Raw genomic sequence first — 15356 nt, 5'->3', positions numbered from 1 at the left:
GGAGAGAATCACTGAATGTAAGGAGTTCAATGAAAATAAGAATTTAAAATTTTATCTTAAGCAACAAGGACTCCCTAATAACCGAGGACTAATTTCAAAGGCAGATAAAATACCAATAATTCAAAAAGAATGAGAAACGAGTTCAGTGCCAAACAGTAAGTTTTAATAACTTTAGGCCGTGTATGAAATGTTTCCAGGTGGTACCCACTGAGGTCACAGTGAGACAATGCAAAGAGCCTGAAACAGGCTGTAAAGTAGGAGACAGCAGAGGACTGAGATTTGGGGGCTGAATGAAACCAGCCACTCGTTAACTGTAGGACAGAGCTGGGTGTGTCTTGACATGGCACTGACAGATGGAGGCCGGCTCAGCCAATCAGGATGGACTATCCTGATACCAGATGGGTCCTATCACTATCTGCACTGAACCCACCACTAGAATTTTTCTGTACATGTACGGAGAACATGTTTACTTCTATATTATGTATGGGCATTATTATACCAAGGTTATGTATGCTAAAACACACAAAAATTTGAAGAGGATAATATAGTAAGTAGAAATAAAAATTCTAACATTTCTACCCCATTTGGTGACTGTGAGGATTAAATAAATGAACTCTTCAATGGGTCCCTAGAAGGCACCCTATTTCCCTCACTGTTATCATCACGATAATCCAGGGCACATTGCAAAGATTTCCATTCTTCAAGGTGCAAGTACAAACTCTGGAACAGGAGGACTTCTTTGTGGGAAGTGCTGTTAGGCTCCAGTATCTCAGCTTATTCTAAGATGTCAGAGTCCTGGCGTAAGCTCAGGGTTGGGACACGCCGGTTAGTCTGCAATCACTTACCATATGGACCACTTCTGGGTAGATAGGCTCTGTGATCACATTCCGATTGTGGGTGATATATTCCACCATCTCACTTAAAGCAGCTCGTTTTACTTCCTTCCACTTTAGGTCACTTAGTGGATCGGAAACAAAGTCAAAGAGGACACAACACTGACGTAACTTCTGGATAAAAAGCTTCTCTTGTTCAGGAGGAGGAACATCTGAAAAGCAGAAAGCAAGGTATATTGATCACAAAAATGTTTAACCCCAAATTACTGTGAAACACTTTAAGCTGTTTACTATTTTCAGTCTGAATAGATATTCAAGAAAAAAAGAGATGGGATGCGGTGAATAGAGGTTAAATATTCCTTAAATAAATGAGAAGAAAAAAAACACACTAGTCACTGCTCAGATCATATGCTTCATATGATAAAATTTCTATATTTCTTAAGTCTAAAACCACGTTGATTGCTGTTCAAAACCAATTCCCTCTTAATGCATTCATTTGAATATTATCTGAGCACCAGTCACCACATGCCAGTACCATGTGAGCAATGGAACAAGAGGCAAATGAGGAGGAGGCGGTGAGGGGCACGGACATTCACACCAACATGACAGCTGGCCACAGGTGCAGGCAAGGTAAGAAAAGGTCACACGAAAGACGAAAGACGTTCCCTCAGGTGTGCTGCTGCTGTGACCTACAGGGGAAGTCTGAAGCCTGCCCAAGTGAGCTGTTGCACACACCCAGCGGGAGCCTGCACCCTGGTGCTCCACAAAGCACCTTTCACTCCTCTTTTTGGGCTATGGTCAACACATGTTACATATGATGACAGCGACACAGAAAAGTGCAAATAACAACAATCACTACTGTTTACTGAGTGCTTACCTGGGTCGGGTGCCATCTAAAAGCTTTCCACTATTTACACATTGATTCCATTTATCCTTTAGGATGATACAAGATTAAGAAATAGATCTAGAGGGTCAACGTAGGGTTGGAAAGTAATGGAGCTCTGTATGTCTCCAGAATTCCGGGAAGCTTGGAAAGCTATCTGCCAGGGCGAGTTTGACAGCTTCCCGGGATAAGGATGAGATCAGGGGGATACTAACAAAGGGGTTTATTGATACAGGCACTGAAATCTATCCATGATTTGCCAACTGTTAGAAGATTTGTGTAACTCAGTGACCAGTATTTTCCAAGGAATCAATAAATGGTGTTTCAATATCATTCAAGGACAAAAGAGCCATTCAAAGTGCAAGATAGTCCTCTGGATTTTAATGTGATGAAATGTACAGACAGCTTATTAATATGGTTTTAGATTCCACATTGCAGGTTCCTTCAAGAAACTACCTATTGTTAAGCTTTGGTGTAATATCAAAGAAAACACCCACAACAATCTGAACAGGCTATTAAAATACTCCTCTTCCCAGTCAAGCCTTCCTACACTTCAACCCAAACGGAACTCAGAGGCACCCAGGAGAATCCAGCTATCTCCTATGAAGCCAGACATTAAAGATTTGAAAAAACCCACAAAAACAAAAAAACTGCTGCCCTCTCATTAGAGTTGTTTTAGAAAACATGGCTATTTTCATAACAGTATATTATTTCTGTTCACATGCAATAGGTTAGTTATTTTAGTAATGAATTAATGAATAATGCTTAAACTTTTTTTGTGTGGCTTAATTTCAAATGTGGTCAATATTGGTAGCTAAACCCACATCACAAAAGCTTTTTGGAATCCTATATACTTTTCCCTAGTGTGAAGGGGTCCTGAGACGGAAGGTGCTGAGACCACTGGCCCACACCAGCCTGCGCCCAGGGCATGCCCACAGGGCTTCCATCGCTGAGATCACCACCTCTTCCCACCAAGCCCTCTGGCTCCTCTTTCCAACCTTAACTGTTCACCTCCTGCTCAGGGTTCTTCTACAGGCCTCTCCTTCTTTCCAAGTTAGAGCAGATGTGTCACTCTGAGCTAGCCACTCAGCACTTCCTGGTGGTCTAAACAGGTGGCTATCTCCCCCAACTAGACACTTTTGGAGGGCAGGTGCCAGGTTATGATATTTTTCAGCTCTGTCCCCTCATGCCCAAGCCTGAATCGAACCACTTTGTGGGCAACTCTGGCTCCCTTACTTCCTGTACTGCGTGCAGCAGGGCAAGGGTATTGAGGCCTACAGGATACTTAGAAGACCATGGGAATAAAAACTTGATTCATAAATACTGTAACTACTCAGTGACTATGCAACCATTTTAAATGAGTAACGTCACTATAATGTTTGTTTGGGTCTCTTAACATTAAAACATCCAGCCTTTTCCAATGAAAAGCTTTCATTTTCTGAATGGCCTCCTTGCCTGACTTCAACCCTCACTCACTTTTATACCCTTTGTTCAGTCTCCAGTTTGCAGGATTACCTTATGAGCTCATTTTGTAGTCACAGCTGGTATATTTGGAACCTTTGGGTATTCTCACGTTCTTGGCACTGCAGGGAAGCCTGTATTTACCCCTAAGGGCCACCCTGACACCTGTGACACTCTCAGCGTGGCTTCTAAGAAGTGACAGGTGAGCCCCCTAAGCACACTCCATGGCCCTTATAAGGACAGTGCCAGGCAGACACCGCTTACCATGTGGAGATGAGAGCACACACACACTGAGAGGCCAAATGCCTTGCTCACAGCCACCACATCGCTAAGTGGCACAGCACAGACGTGACTGTACAATATACTCTAACACAAGGGCATCGGAAGGCAAGATGATGTTGGGGTCATTTCAGGCACCTAAGTCTTACATGCACTAAAAGGTCCTGAAAGCATCAGCCACTTTTAAACACAGGACAGTAACCGACATTCACAAAAAGAGACTCAGTTGTCACCAAAACACTAAAACAAATCCATTATAATTAAGAAGTAGAGCAGATTAAAATCCTCCTGTCCCCCATAAAATTTGTATTTAAAATTCCTCAAAAAAGGCAAGAAAATATCAAATTTGTAGAAATTATATAAACTTTTCCAAGGTTCCAAACAGTGAAGATGTTACTGTCCTATTTTTGTTTATAGTTTATCAAAGTTTGTGATTATCGTCTCATGGGCTCTCTTTACTTTTTGAAACCTCATTTGGCTATTTTTTACAATTTCACGATTTAAAAAAAACCTGTATCATAATAATCAAATTGAGCATAACGATAATAACATCCCTAATCCCTGTTAGATATTTCCATATGTGTTCTGAATGCCACTTAATTTAGCTTCTTATTGGTCAGTGTATTGAAAAAGTCTTACTTTCTGCTGTGTTGATAGGACTGCATCACTGGGGAGTAAAAACCAGTGCAGGTGGTGAAAGAATAGGCTTTCGGCCTTAATGTATTCTGATGTTTTAACAGTATAAATGAGTTATTTCTGTAATTAAAAAACAAAGCTTTATAAGTTAGCCCTGCTAATCTTGAAGGAGGTAGAGAGGTATGGCAGAATATAACCTGTACTCGACTCCTTCGATGACCCATGTTATGGGAACCAAATGAGAGAAACTAACCAGGGCTGATACTTGGCATATTACACTTCTGTGCTTGGTATCCAAGACTGCCTGACTCTTATCTAATCCATCATGACCGTAAGATTTGACCCAACTTTTCCAATGACCTCTTGGAGCAGAATTTAAAAAATGAATTTTGAATTCTTCCCATGAATAATATGGCTTACTTTAATTTTAAATTGTACACAGAGTAATAACCTTGACACAGTTGTTCCAAAACATACTCAAGTGCAGCCTGTTGGAGTGGCTCACAAACAGGTTCTTGAACTAGAAAGGGGTGTAAAAAGGACACCTGCCAGGAAAAGTCCCATGACACCACCAAAAGTCCAACACTGTGTTGAAACTACTGCTCTTACAGAAAGAGGAACATAAAAGAGGCTATCACAGTTTAGGCTAATAGTCTCAATATTAATTAATACTTCCTCTTATTATTTTTAAAGTTAAGAGCTGTAAAATTCTTCTACACAAATACTACCACAAGCATCTTAGGTTTGTACGAGTCTCTTTACCCTCCCACCCTTGGCGTTTTCACTGATTTGCTATGGTGAACTTGGGATACTTTCCAATTATTTCAAGGTCAATCCTTAATATCAGGAGCAAAATGTATGGGCATCCTTGTGCAAAAACTGTAGGGTATGAAGGGAAGAAGACTGACCATAGCATTGGAAATAACACAAAGTGGATTTAAGAATGCACGTATATTCTTTTAAAAACATATTTACTAAAGGGAATCCTGTAGTTAACAAATGGTGAACGGATGCTTAATGAAGGTGTTACCATTAGAGCAGAAGGGAGCACCCATTTCTGGCTCGGTAGGTGTTCCTCGTCCCACAGTGCATCGTAGCACCGAGCAAGCTACACAGAGTGGGCTTGTTCCACTGACTTCTGACCTCCAAGGTGGGGGCAAGCCCCAGTTACCCAAGGTGACAACAAACTTCCACTTTATTTTTTTTTGCTACAAAAAATAAAAAAGTCAGAGGTGCTAACATCTAGACTAATAAAAGAGTAATATGCTAATTAGACCAGGACACCTTCTGGAGACCTTCCAGACAAAGCCATGGTGGCAGGGTGGAGGCAGAGGCAGTTAGGGGTGATCAGGCCAGAAGGGGGGGGGGCAGTTGGGGTAGATCAGGCCGGCAGGCAGAGGACTTAGGGGCCATCAGGCAGGCAGGTAGGTGAGCGGTTAGGAGCCAGCGGTCCCAGATTGCGAGAGGGATCCCAGATTGGAGAGGGTGCAGGCTGGGCTGAGGGACCCCCCCCCCAACACACTAGTTTACTATGTAGACACCGGGCCACTAGTTTACTATATAAACTGACACATGCCGGAGGTGTGTGCTTGAGACTGCTCTGCAGCCAACCATGTGCGATCGAGTCTGGAGACCATGAGAGGCAGTAAGGAGCCTCACAGTTTGTACATGGCAATCCAAAACGGCCAATCGTATCACACCATCTGCACAGGTGCTGCAAGAAATGTGTCCACCACTTCCAGAGGGACTGACAGACATGACATAAGACACCATAATATGATAAGGCTGAATTACCAAACTGTCGGTATATATGAAGAGACACCATGCGCACTCTGTTTGTGACAGAATTAAAAAAAAAAAAAAAAGCCACGCCCACTTCCACATGATGAGTTCTGGTGATGAAAAGAAACACTCCAAGATACAAAAGGACCAGATCGCTGCAGGACAGCTGCACAAAGACAGCAGAACCAGGCTGTTCTGGCACAGAGATGATGGCTTTCCCCAAATAACCGTGACCCCAACGAAACAGAGACAGAGCTGCAAACACGACGCCTAGAGGATGCCAACTCAGGAGATGTCCACAGGTACGCTGCCTGGTCACCCACATGCTATTGGCGAAGCAGCGGAAGCAGCTCGATTTTCACGGAGACCACGTGTCACCACACCATCTGAGTGTTCACTCTGCCTTCCCGAGAGCTCAGTGCGTGGGGCCTCTGACAGTAAACGAAAACAAACGAGCAATCTCTCCAAAGCAAAGAGCCAAACCTTCAGCTGTGTGTCATCTTGTTTTCCTAATACATTTATTCTTAGTACAAAGTGAACAGGAAGAAAGTTATATCCAACTACTAACAGTCTGGAGTAAATTTGGTATTCTTCATTAAAATGCACTAAGTTCCACTTAACTTCATTTCCTATATGAGGGAACTTAGCAGATGGCAAGTTTCCCCCACTAGGAAAACAATGTTTGGCAATATGATTTTGTTTATGAAAGAGAAAATTCACCCACCATTGACTGTACTGACCACTCCCCCATTTCCTGCGTGTCCTCTGGCCTAGACACATGTCTGCAGGCGTGGGCACTCTCTGGTAGTGGCCACTGCTCCCCGCACCTGTACCACAGAGTCTTAGAATAAGACTTACTGCCTATTAGACCCAGCCCTTTGCCTTGCTCTGTTCCATGTCTCAGCTATTCATGGCTTTTATATTTCCCACAACACATAATTTTTTAGGTTTATTCTCAGGTATTTGTTATGTTCTGATGCTATTGTAAATAGAGTATCTTTAAAAAGACAATTTTCTAGCTGCTGCAATATAAAAAAATGATTTTGGTTATCACTTTTGTATCCAGCTAGCTTGCTTAGCCTTAATCCTAAGAAGTATCTGTCAATCCTCTGGTTTTCTGTGTATATTGTCATTTCATCTGCAAATGCCACCACCGTTTGGCTGCTTGCCTGAGCTGTGAGGAAGTGGCCAGAGCAGCATCCTCACCTCTTGCCCATTTCCAGGGAAGCTCTTACTGCTTCAGCACTGAGTTCGATGCTTGCACTAGGGCTCTGTGGATTAACACTTTCCAGATGAAGGGACTGACCTACAGATTCAGTGCAATCCCAATCCCTATCTCAACAGAGACCATGCAACTGGATAAGTGGATTCTAAAATGTACATGGAAATGCAAAGGGTCAACACTTGCCAGGACTCTGGCAAAAGAACAACAGTGTGTGTGTGTGTGTGTGTGTGTGTGCGTGTGTGCGCGCGCGCGCATGTGTATGGCGGGGGGGGGGGGGGGTTGTTGTTCCAGAAATCTAGACTAACTGTAAAGCTTCACTAATGAAAACAGCCAAGCCTGATATGCCACAGAGAACAGAGTCCAGAACAGGCCTGTGTGCATGTGGATACATGACTTATGACAAGTGGATTACAGAGCAGCGAAAAAAGGCCCATCTTTAAATATATGGTGCTGGAACAGCAGGTACCCAGGGATGAAAAAAAAGGAGAAAGGAAGGGAAAAGAAAAGAAATAAGGGGAGAAAAAGGAAGGGGAAAGGAGAGGTGAGGGGGAGAAGGAAAAGAAAAGTTGGATTACATCCTATATAATAAAACCTTAATATGCAAATCGACCGACTGGCGGAATGACCGGTCGCTATGATGTGCAATGACCACCAGAGGGCAGACACTCAACTCAGGAGCTGCCCCCTGGTGGTCAGTGCATTCCCACAGGGGGAGCGCAGCTCAGCCAGAAGCTGGGCTCATGGCTGGTGAGCGCAGTGGTGGTGGCAGGAACCTCTCCCGCCTCCGCAGCAGCGCTAAGGAACAGCAAGCTGAGCGGTAAGGAGCAGTAAGCAGGCGGTGGTAAGGCGCAAGGGGGTCTCAGACTGTGAGAGGGACCCCGGACTGTGACAGGGATGTCCGCCTGCTGGCTTAGGCCCGATCCTCAGGGGGATCCAGTAGGTGGACATCCCCCGAGGGGTCCCGCACTACAAGAGGGCGCAGGCCAGGCTAAGGGACCCCCCTCCCTCCGGTGCATGAATTTTGTGCACCGGGCCTCTAGTTATATATAAAAATAAAATATAAGCTTCTGGAAGGTTAGGACTTAAATCTGAAAGACAGAGCTCGAATGCTTTTAGAAAATAATATAGAAAAATTATTATGTAAAAGAAGAGATAGAGAAGAACTTAAGATATAAAAACAGGAATTTTAAAAGATTGATAAATTGAATTATAAAAAAATCAAACTTTTTTTTTTTCATCAAGACACCACCAAGAATAAAAAGACAAACCACAGAGTAGGGGAACTACCTGAATACATACAGCCAACGAATTCATATGAAGAATATATTAGCTTTTCCAATAAATCAGTAAGAAAAATCCAGAGTACCAAGAGAAAAGTAGGCAAAAGTCTTAACCACGCACTTCATAAAATGTACCCAAATGGCTAATCACATATGAAAGGATAGTCACTGATTAATAACTAGAGAAATGCAAATGGAAACCACAATGAGATACCATTAGATACCCAACAGATCGACAATCATTTAACAGTCTGAGGATGCACAGTGCTGGGAGGCGCTGAGCAGGAGTTCACACAGTGCTGAGCGGCTGCAGGTCGGGTGGAGTGCGGGGCAGACACGTGCTCTGTGGCACGTAACCCACTCAATGAGGCTCACACACACGTGCTCAACAACGTAGGTAAGAGAATGTTCGCAGCAGCCCATGTCCATCAGTAGCGGATACCCTACAATATTCCAAAACTACAGAGATGAACAAAGTACAGCTGTACACAATAAGGATAAATCTTACAAAACACTGTTGAGTGAAAGAGGGGAGATAAAAAGGATTAACTCAGTATGATTTCATTTACATAAAGCATAGAAATGGCATCCTGAAAACAGAACAATGATAGTATACTGTAATAACTATGTGAATGTGTTCTCTCGAAATATTGGTATTATACTTTTCTTACCCTCCTTGTGATGACATGAGATAATGTCTATGTGATGAGATGAAGTGCGAGAATGACGTGGACATTGTGACAGTACCGACAGTACCTAGAGGGGGCTTTTGGGTGCCTGGTCTGGCTGGTGGTTACATGAGCACTTACTTTATAATTATTCATTGTACTTGTTTTATATGCTTCTGTATGTGTTATATTTCAAATTAAAAAGGCTACATAATATGTGCATATCGCAAAAAAAACCCCCCAAAACACCCTCTGTTCTCCCAAAGGCATCCACTGTCACCAGTTGGTGTCCTCCCAGAGCTGCTCCATGCCACAGCCCAGGCACACTGTATGTACATGTAAGCCTTTTCCACAATGTTCTAGATCAGCGGTTCTCAACCTGTGGGTCGCGACCCCTTTCGGGGTCGAACGACCCGTTCACAGGGGTCGCCTAAGACCATCGGAAAACACATATATAATTACATATTGTTTTTGTGATTAATCACTATGCTTTAATTATGTTCAATTTGTAACAATGAAATTGGCGGTTACCACAACATGAGGAACTGTATTAAAGGGTCGCGGCATTAGGAAGGTTGAGAACCACTGCTCTACATGAATCAACACTGAAAACCTCCAAACTAACCTTGAAACACATGCACACATGTGCACTCCCAACACATTTTCTAACGCTCCTTCCTCTACCTAGTGTTTATGTTGAAGAATTTAAGTTCTGGATATTGTTGTGTTTTATTTTTAAGTGAAAAAAATTTCCCAATCAAGGTGAAGTTCTAAGTGATCTCTAATTATTTTCTATTTATATAAAGTTTCTCCCTCTTCCTCTTTCTCTTAGAAAAGATAAGCAATTATGATCCCAAATGTATAATATAAATTGGGGGTATGATTTGCTTATCAGATCTAATGCATCTGGTGTGAAGCAACTGAGACATGAAAACAGGTCTGAGTAGGCTCCAATCCTGAGTATGTAGTCTGTAACATAGGAATTAAAAAATTTATCCAACATGCATGCCAGGCACTGTTACTAGACATTGACAACAGAGATAAATTAAACCATGATATATAGTAGTCCCCCTTATCTGCAGTTTCAGTTATCTGTGGCTGACTGAGGTCCAAAAATATTGTTGAAAATTCCGGAGATTAAACAATTCATGCTTCAGCCCTAGCGGGTTTGGCCCAGTGGATAGAGCATCGGCCTGCAGACTGAAGGGTCCCAGGTTCAATTCCGGTCAAGGGCATGTACCTTGGTTGCGGGCACATCCCCAGTAGGGAGTGTGCAAGAGGCAGCTGAATCGATGTTTCTCATCGATGTTTCTAACTCTCTATTTCTTTCATTTCCTCTCTGTAAAAAAATCAATAAATAAAATATATATTTAAAAACAAAAAAACCCCCAAAAAACAATTCATGTTTCAAATTGTGCATCACTCTGAGTAGTATGATAAAATCTTGCGCTGTCCCACTCTGTCCCATCCAGGACATGACTGATCCCTTTGTCCAGCATATTCACGCTGTATATGCTGTCAGCCCATTGGTCACTTAGGCGCCGTCTAAGTTATCAAATGAACTGTCGTGGTGTCGAGGTAGCTGGTGTTTGTCTGCTTTACAGTAGTCTATCACGATGCCACAATGTCACATCATTCTCGCACTTCTACTCATCACATAGACACTATCTCATGTCATCACAAGGAGGGTGAGAAAAGTACAATACCAATATTTTGAGAGAACACATTCACATAGTTATTACAGTATACTATTATTGTTCTGTTTCATTATTCACTAGTATTAATCTCTTAGGGTGCATAATTTATAAATCAAGCTTTATCATAGGGGTGTATGTAAGGAAAAAACATAGTATAGGTAGGGCTCAGTACTAGCCACAGTTTCAGGCACTCACTGGGGATACTGGAACATACTCTCTGTGGGTAAGGAGGGATGACTGTACTTGATCTAAAAGAAAACAACTAAAATCTGTGAGAAGTGCTATGACCAAGACATGTGAGGTACAGTAGGGATCCAGGGGCTGGGGGACAGGGATACAGGTTGAGGGAAGCGTTTCCTGGGGTCCCTGGAGCTTGGCTTTGGAGGAGAGTGAGCAGGAGCCACATCAGCTTCAAGAGGCTGAGGCCTGCTGTGGAGGCACCGGAAGCCCCCTCAAGGGGAAGATGTTATCTATAGGAGCCCACTTCTCAAACCAGAGGGCCCTGGAGTTATGGGACAAATGAAATAGGGTGCTTTTTCCTGGAAAATCGATTCCTCCCCAAAAGACAGAACCTTAAATTAGGACACTACTGATTCTATTTCACAAGGCCTAAATTAATAATACAGGATCCTTAATCAGAAATTCTCACAGAGGAGGGTCTTTGTCATATTCACCACTTTAGCCTTCATAGCTAACACCGGCTGAGCACAGTGGGACCTCAAATATTTGTTGAATGAACAAATCAATCTGAAGGAAACAAATTCAGGTAATTTAACGAAGAAGAGGTCGCATAATTTAAAACCTATTTACATTCACAAGTATCAGAGTAGAATGCAAAGTCTACAAAAATTCAAGATAAAACCAAGGTCTTCAAAGAAACTGCTGATGACAGGCATTTTAGCACTGGATCTCACAGCTAGAGGCACTTAGATAGAGAAATGTGAGCAGTACCAGGGGTAGAGAGATCCGAATCACAGAGGGCTTCTAACAGATGAGCAATACAACCTGACCTGGGAATAAGAAAGATCTGTTCCGAAGGGACTGAGGGACTGAAATTAAGATGCCGGAAGCGCAAAGAGCTACTTTGAAAGAGAAGGCTGGTCCATGAAACCAATTTCCCAGTCTTTTTAGGAGGCAACCATGATGCCTGGGCTCTGGTTCCTCAGGTGTGGTAACAATGAACTCCTACCTTAAAAATCTAAACGTCTACAATTTGAAAGCAAGATGAACATGACTAAATGAAATATTCACTTTATGTATTTGAAGCAATAAGACTAACTTCTACTCTGACCCTTAGTATCCACATAATTTCAAAATTGAGTTAATTCCGAACTCAACTATTCCTAAATCAATGGTCTTCAAAATGACAATAAACTTCTCAATGTCAAAATGCAAGTATCAGTTTGTCTGTTCTAACATATATTTTTCAAGTGAACGTCCCCCAAATCAAGTTGTGTCTTTCACTTGACAGCTGTTGTCTCCTTCCTTCTTAGTAACCCTTAGAATGGTTTGCCCTCTGCTCGGTAGCACTTAGACTTGAGGAGACACTGTGGTTGGGCTTCAGCAGTTATCCTATCTAATAAAAGAGAAACATGGTAATTAGCATACGACCGCTACCCTTCCCATTGGCTAATCAGCGAGATATGCAAATTAACTGCCAGCCAAGATGGCGGCCGGCAGCCAGGCAGCTGGAAGCTAACATGAGGCTTGCTTGCTTCAGTGACGGAGGAAACCAATGTTCCCCGCCTGCCTTGCTGGCCTCTGATCTTGCAGTTTGAAACATAGTTACAAATATAGAAGCTAAACAAAACCCCAGAAACCTGCTTTCAGCAGCCGGGATCTCAGAGCTGGAGTTGATACAGTGTTTCGAGATTATAGAACCCAAACAAACCAGATACCTGCTTTCAGCAGCAGAGGCCTCAGAGCTGGAGCCAGAGCTAAAGCTGGCCCAGAATAAAAAAAGAAAACAGAAAAAAAGGAGCGTTTGGGAGCTTCAGTCACCTGCCAGCTTAAAAACAGCCCTCAGCCCCTCACCCAGACTGGCCAGGCACCCCAGTGGGGACCCCCACCCTGAAGGGGGTGTGACCAGCTGCAAACAGCCATCATCCCCTCACCCAGGCTGGCCAGGCACCCCAGTGGGGACCCCCACCCTGAAGGGGGTGTGACCAGCTGCAAACAGCCATCATCCCCTCATCCAGGCTGGCCAGGCACCCCAGTGGAGACCCCCACCCTGAAGGGGGTGTGACCAGCTGCAAACAGCCATCATCCCCTCATCCAGGCTGGCCAGGCACCCCAGTGGAGACCCCCACCCTGAAGGGTGTGTGACCAGCTGCAAACAGCCATCATCCCCTCACCCAGGCTGGCCAGGCACCCCAGGGGGCACCCCCACCCTGATCCCGGACACCCTTCAGGGCAAACCAGCCAGCCCCCACCCATGCACCAGGGCTCTGTCCTATATAGTAAAAGGGTAATATGCTTCCCAGCACCGGGATCAGTGTGACAGGGGGCAGCGCCCAAACCCCCTGATCACCCTGCGGCTCTGTGTGTGACAGGGGGTGGGGCCACAACCTCCCTATCTGCCCTGCTCTGTTCGTGACAGGGGAAGGCGCCCCAACCCCCTGATCAGCCCTGCTTTGTGCCTGATAGGGGGGAGCTCCCCAACCCCCTGATCGCCCTGCGGCTCTGTGTGTGACAGGGTGCGGCACCCCAACCCCCCCTCCCCCCACGGGCCCTGCTCTGTGTGTGATGAGGTAGAGCCATAACCTCCCCATTGGCCCTGCCCTGAGTGTGACAGTGGCGGCGTCCCAACCCCCTGATCGGCCCTGCTCTGTGGGTGATAGAGGGCAGCACCCCAACCCCCTGATCTGCCCTGCTCTGTGTGTGACAGGGGGCGGTGCCCCAACTCCCCTATCGGCCCTACTCTGTGACGGGGGAGCTCCTCAACCCCCTGATCAGCCCTGCTCTGTGCGTGACAGGGGGCAGCGCCCCAACCCCCTGATGGGCCCTGCTCTGTGCGTGACAGGGGGTGGCGCTGCAACCTCCCCATCGATCCTGCCTTGAGTATGACAGGGGGTGGTGCCCCAACCCCTCAATTGGCCCTACCTTGAGCATGACAGGGGGTGGCGCCCCAACTCCCCAATTGGCCCTGCTCTGAGCCCGACCAGGGGGGCTGCACCTAGGAATTGGGCCTGCCCTCTGCCACCCGGGAGGAGGCCTAAGCCAGCAGGTCGTTATCTCCCGAGGGGTCCCAGACTGCGAGAGGGCACAGGCCTGGCTGAGGGACCCCTAACCCCCTTAATTGCACAAATTTTTGTGCACCGGGCCTCTAGTCTATAACAATGAAAGTGTAATATGCTAATTAAACCTGATGTCCTTCCGGAAGTCCTTCCTTCAGGACAAAGTTCAATGGTGGGGGGCCAAGGCCCTTGCACAAATTTTGTGCATCAGGCCTCTAGTTATTTCATAAACACCGAGCCCCTGAGCACTGTCTGCAGGACCTAATTTCAAGGAGATGGAGTGACAGTGGTGACTCAAAACAGACAGGAGTGCTCACTGTTGAAGAACGCCATTGCTGGCTACCTGCATGGAGCTTCTGTTAGCCAGTGTTCCAAAAGAGAGTCAGAAGCAGGGAGCATTCCTCCGTTCCCAGCACTCTGGCCCCTTTCCCGGGTGATCTGCCTACTAAGCTAATTTGCATAGAAATGTGGTAACAATGTAAGGCTGGCCAGCAGTTTCTACATGGATACTTTTGTCTTAAAATAATGTTTTCTTAGAGACAACCAGTAGCTAAAAATCCACGGAGTGTTCCCTTTAAACCCGGCTCTGCAGTCCATCAGGGGCCAAGTTTGGGGTGGAAACCCGCTCAGGATGAGCAGATCTTGTGTAGATCCCACAGCCAAGTTGTTTGCCCAAACCTGAAGCTCTCTCCTCTCTCCTCGGACATTAGAGATCTGCCCTCCCTTGCGGCTTTTCTGTGATTCTTCAGCTCGCCTTTATTTGCACATATAGAAAGGAGTGATGCTCACTTTCCTCACAACTCCCGCCCCCAACTCCCACCCCGTCCCTTTCTCAAAAATTATAGTGTAATTTTATAAGACAGATACTTCCATTTCAAAAAACAGTGACTGGAGCCAAGGTCTAGCTCGCCCCACCCTTTGCCCCTGAGAACTGGCATCCTCCCCAGGGACTGGGTGGGGAGGCAGTGCGGCACAGTGAGATAAGAGAAGGCCAGGAGAGACTGGTTTCCACAGAAAAGCTCTTAGGGCAAGTGAATTTTTCAGTGAAGAAGTATCCTGGAAGAAACAAATGATTTCTGGTCTAGATTCCACTATAGTAAAAAGAGGGTGAAGTCATGGCAATCTAAGCCCCAGGTTCCTGAAGCTATATGACCTCTTGTGGACCCACATGTATGTTCAGAAACATGTCCTCATCTCCTGGGACAGCTGACATGTAAGAGAAACTCAAGTGATCTTAGTTGAATTTGAAGCCTTGGCTTTTTTTTTAAAAATATATTTTATTGATTTTTTTACAGAGAGGAAGGGAGAGGAATAGAGAGTTAGAAACATCGATGAGAGAGAAACATGGATCAGCTGCCTCCTGTACACTCCCTACT

The 15356-nt window shown here is 44.9% G+C and overlaps 1 protein-coding gene across 5 annotated transcripts in view; it reads right to left on the bottom strand.

Annotated features, from left to right (window-relative positions):
• The window catches only part of PPP2R5C (protein phosphatase 2 regulatory subunit B'gamma), a 138803-nt gene that overhangs the window by 49897 nt on the left and 73550 nt on the right, over positions 1 to 15356 (bottom strand). For all 5 annotated transcript variants that reach the window (XM_081086264.1, XM_081086263.1, XM_081086266.1 and 2 more), the window contains one exon: positions 846 to 1045. In XM_081086264.1, coding sequence (XP_080942390.1) covers positions 846 to 1045 — 200 coding nt within the window. The remainder of the gene's footprint in view (positions 1 to 845; positions 1046 to 15356) is intronic.

The sequence above is a fragment of the Myotis nattereri genome (assembly GCF_964212035.1).
Source record: "Myotis nattereri genome assembly, chromosome: 1".
In the NCBI taxonomy this organism is placed as follows: domain Eukaryota; kingdom Metazoa; phylum Chordata; class Mammalia; order Chiroptera; family Vespertilionidae; genus Myotis; species Myotis nattereri.
This window is presented reverse-complemented; position numbering and strand designations above follow the sequence as displayed.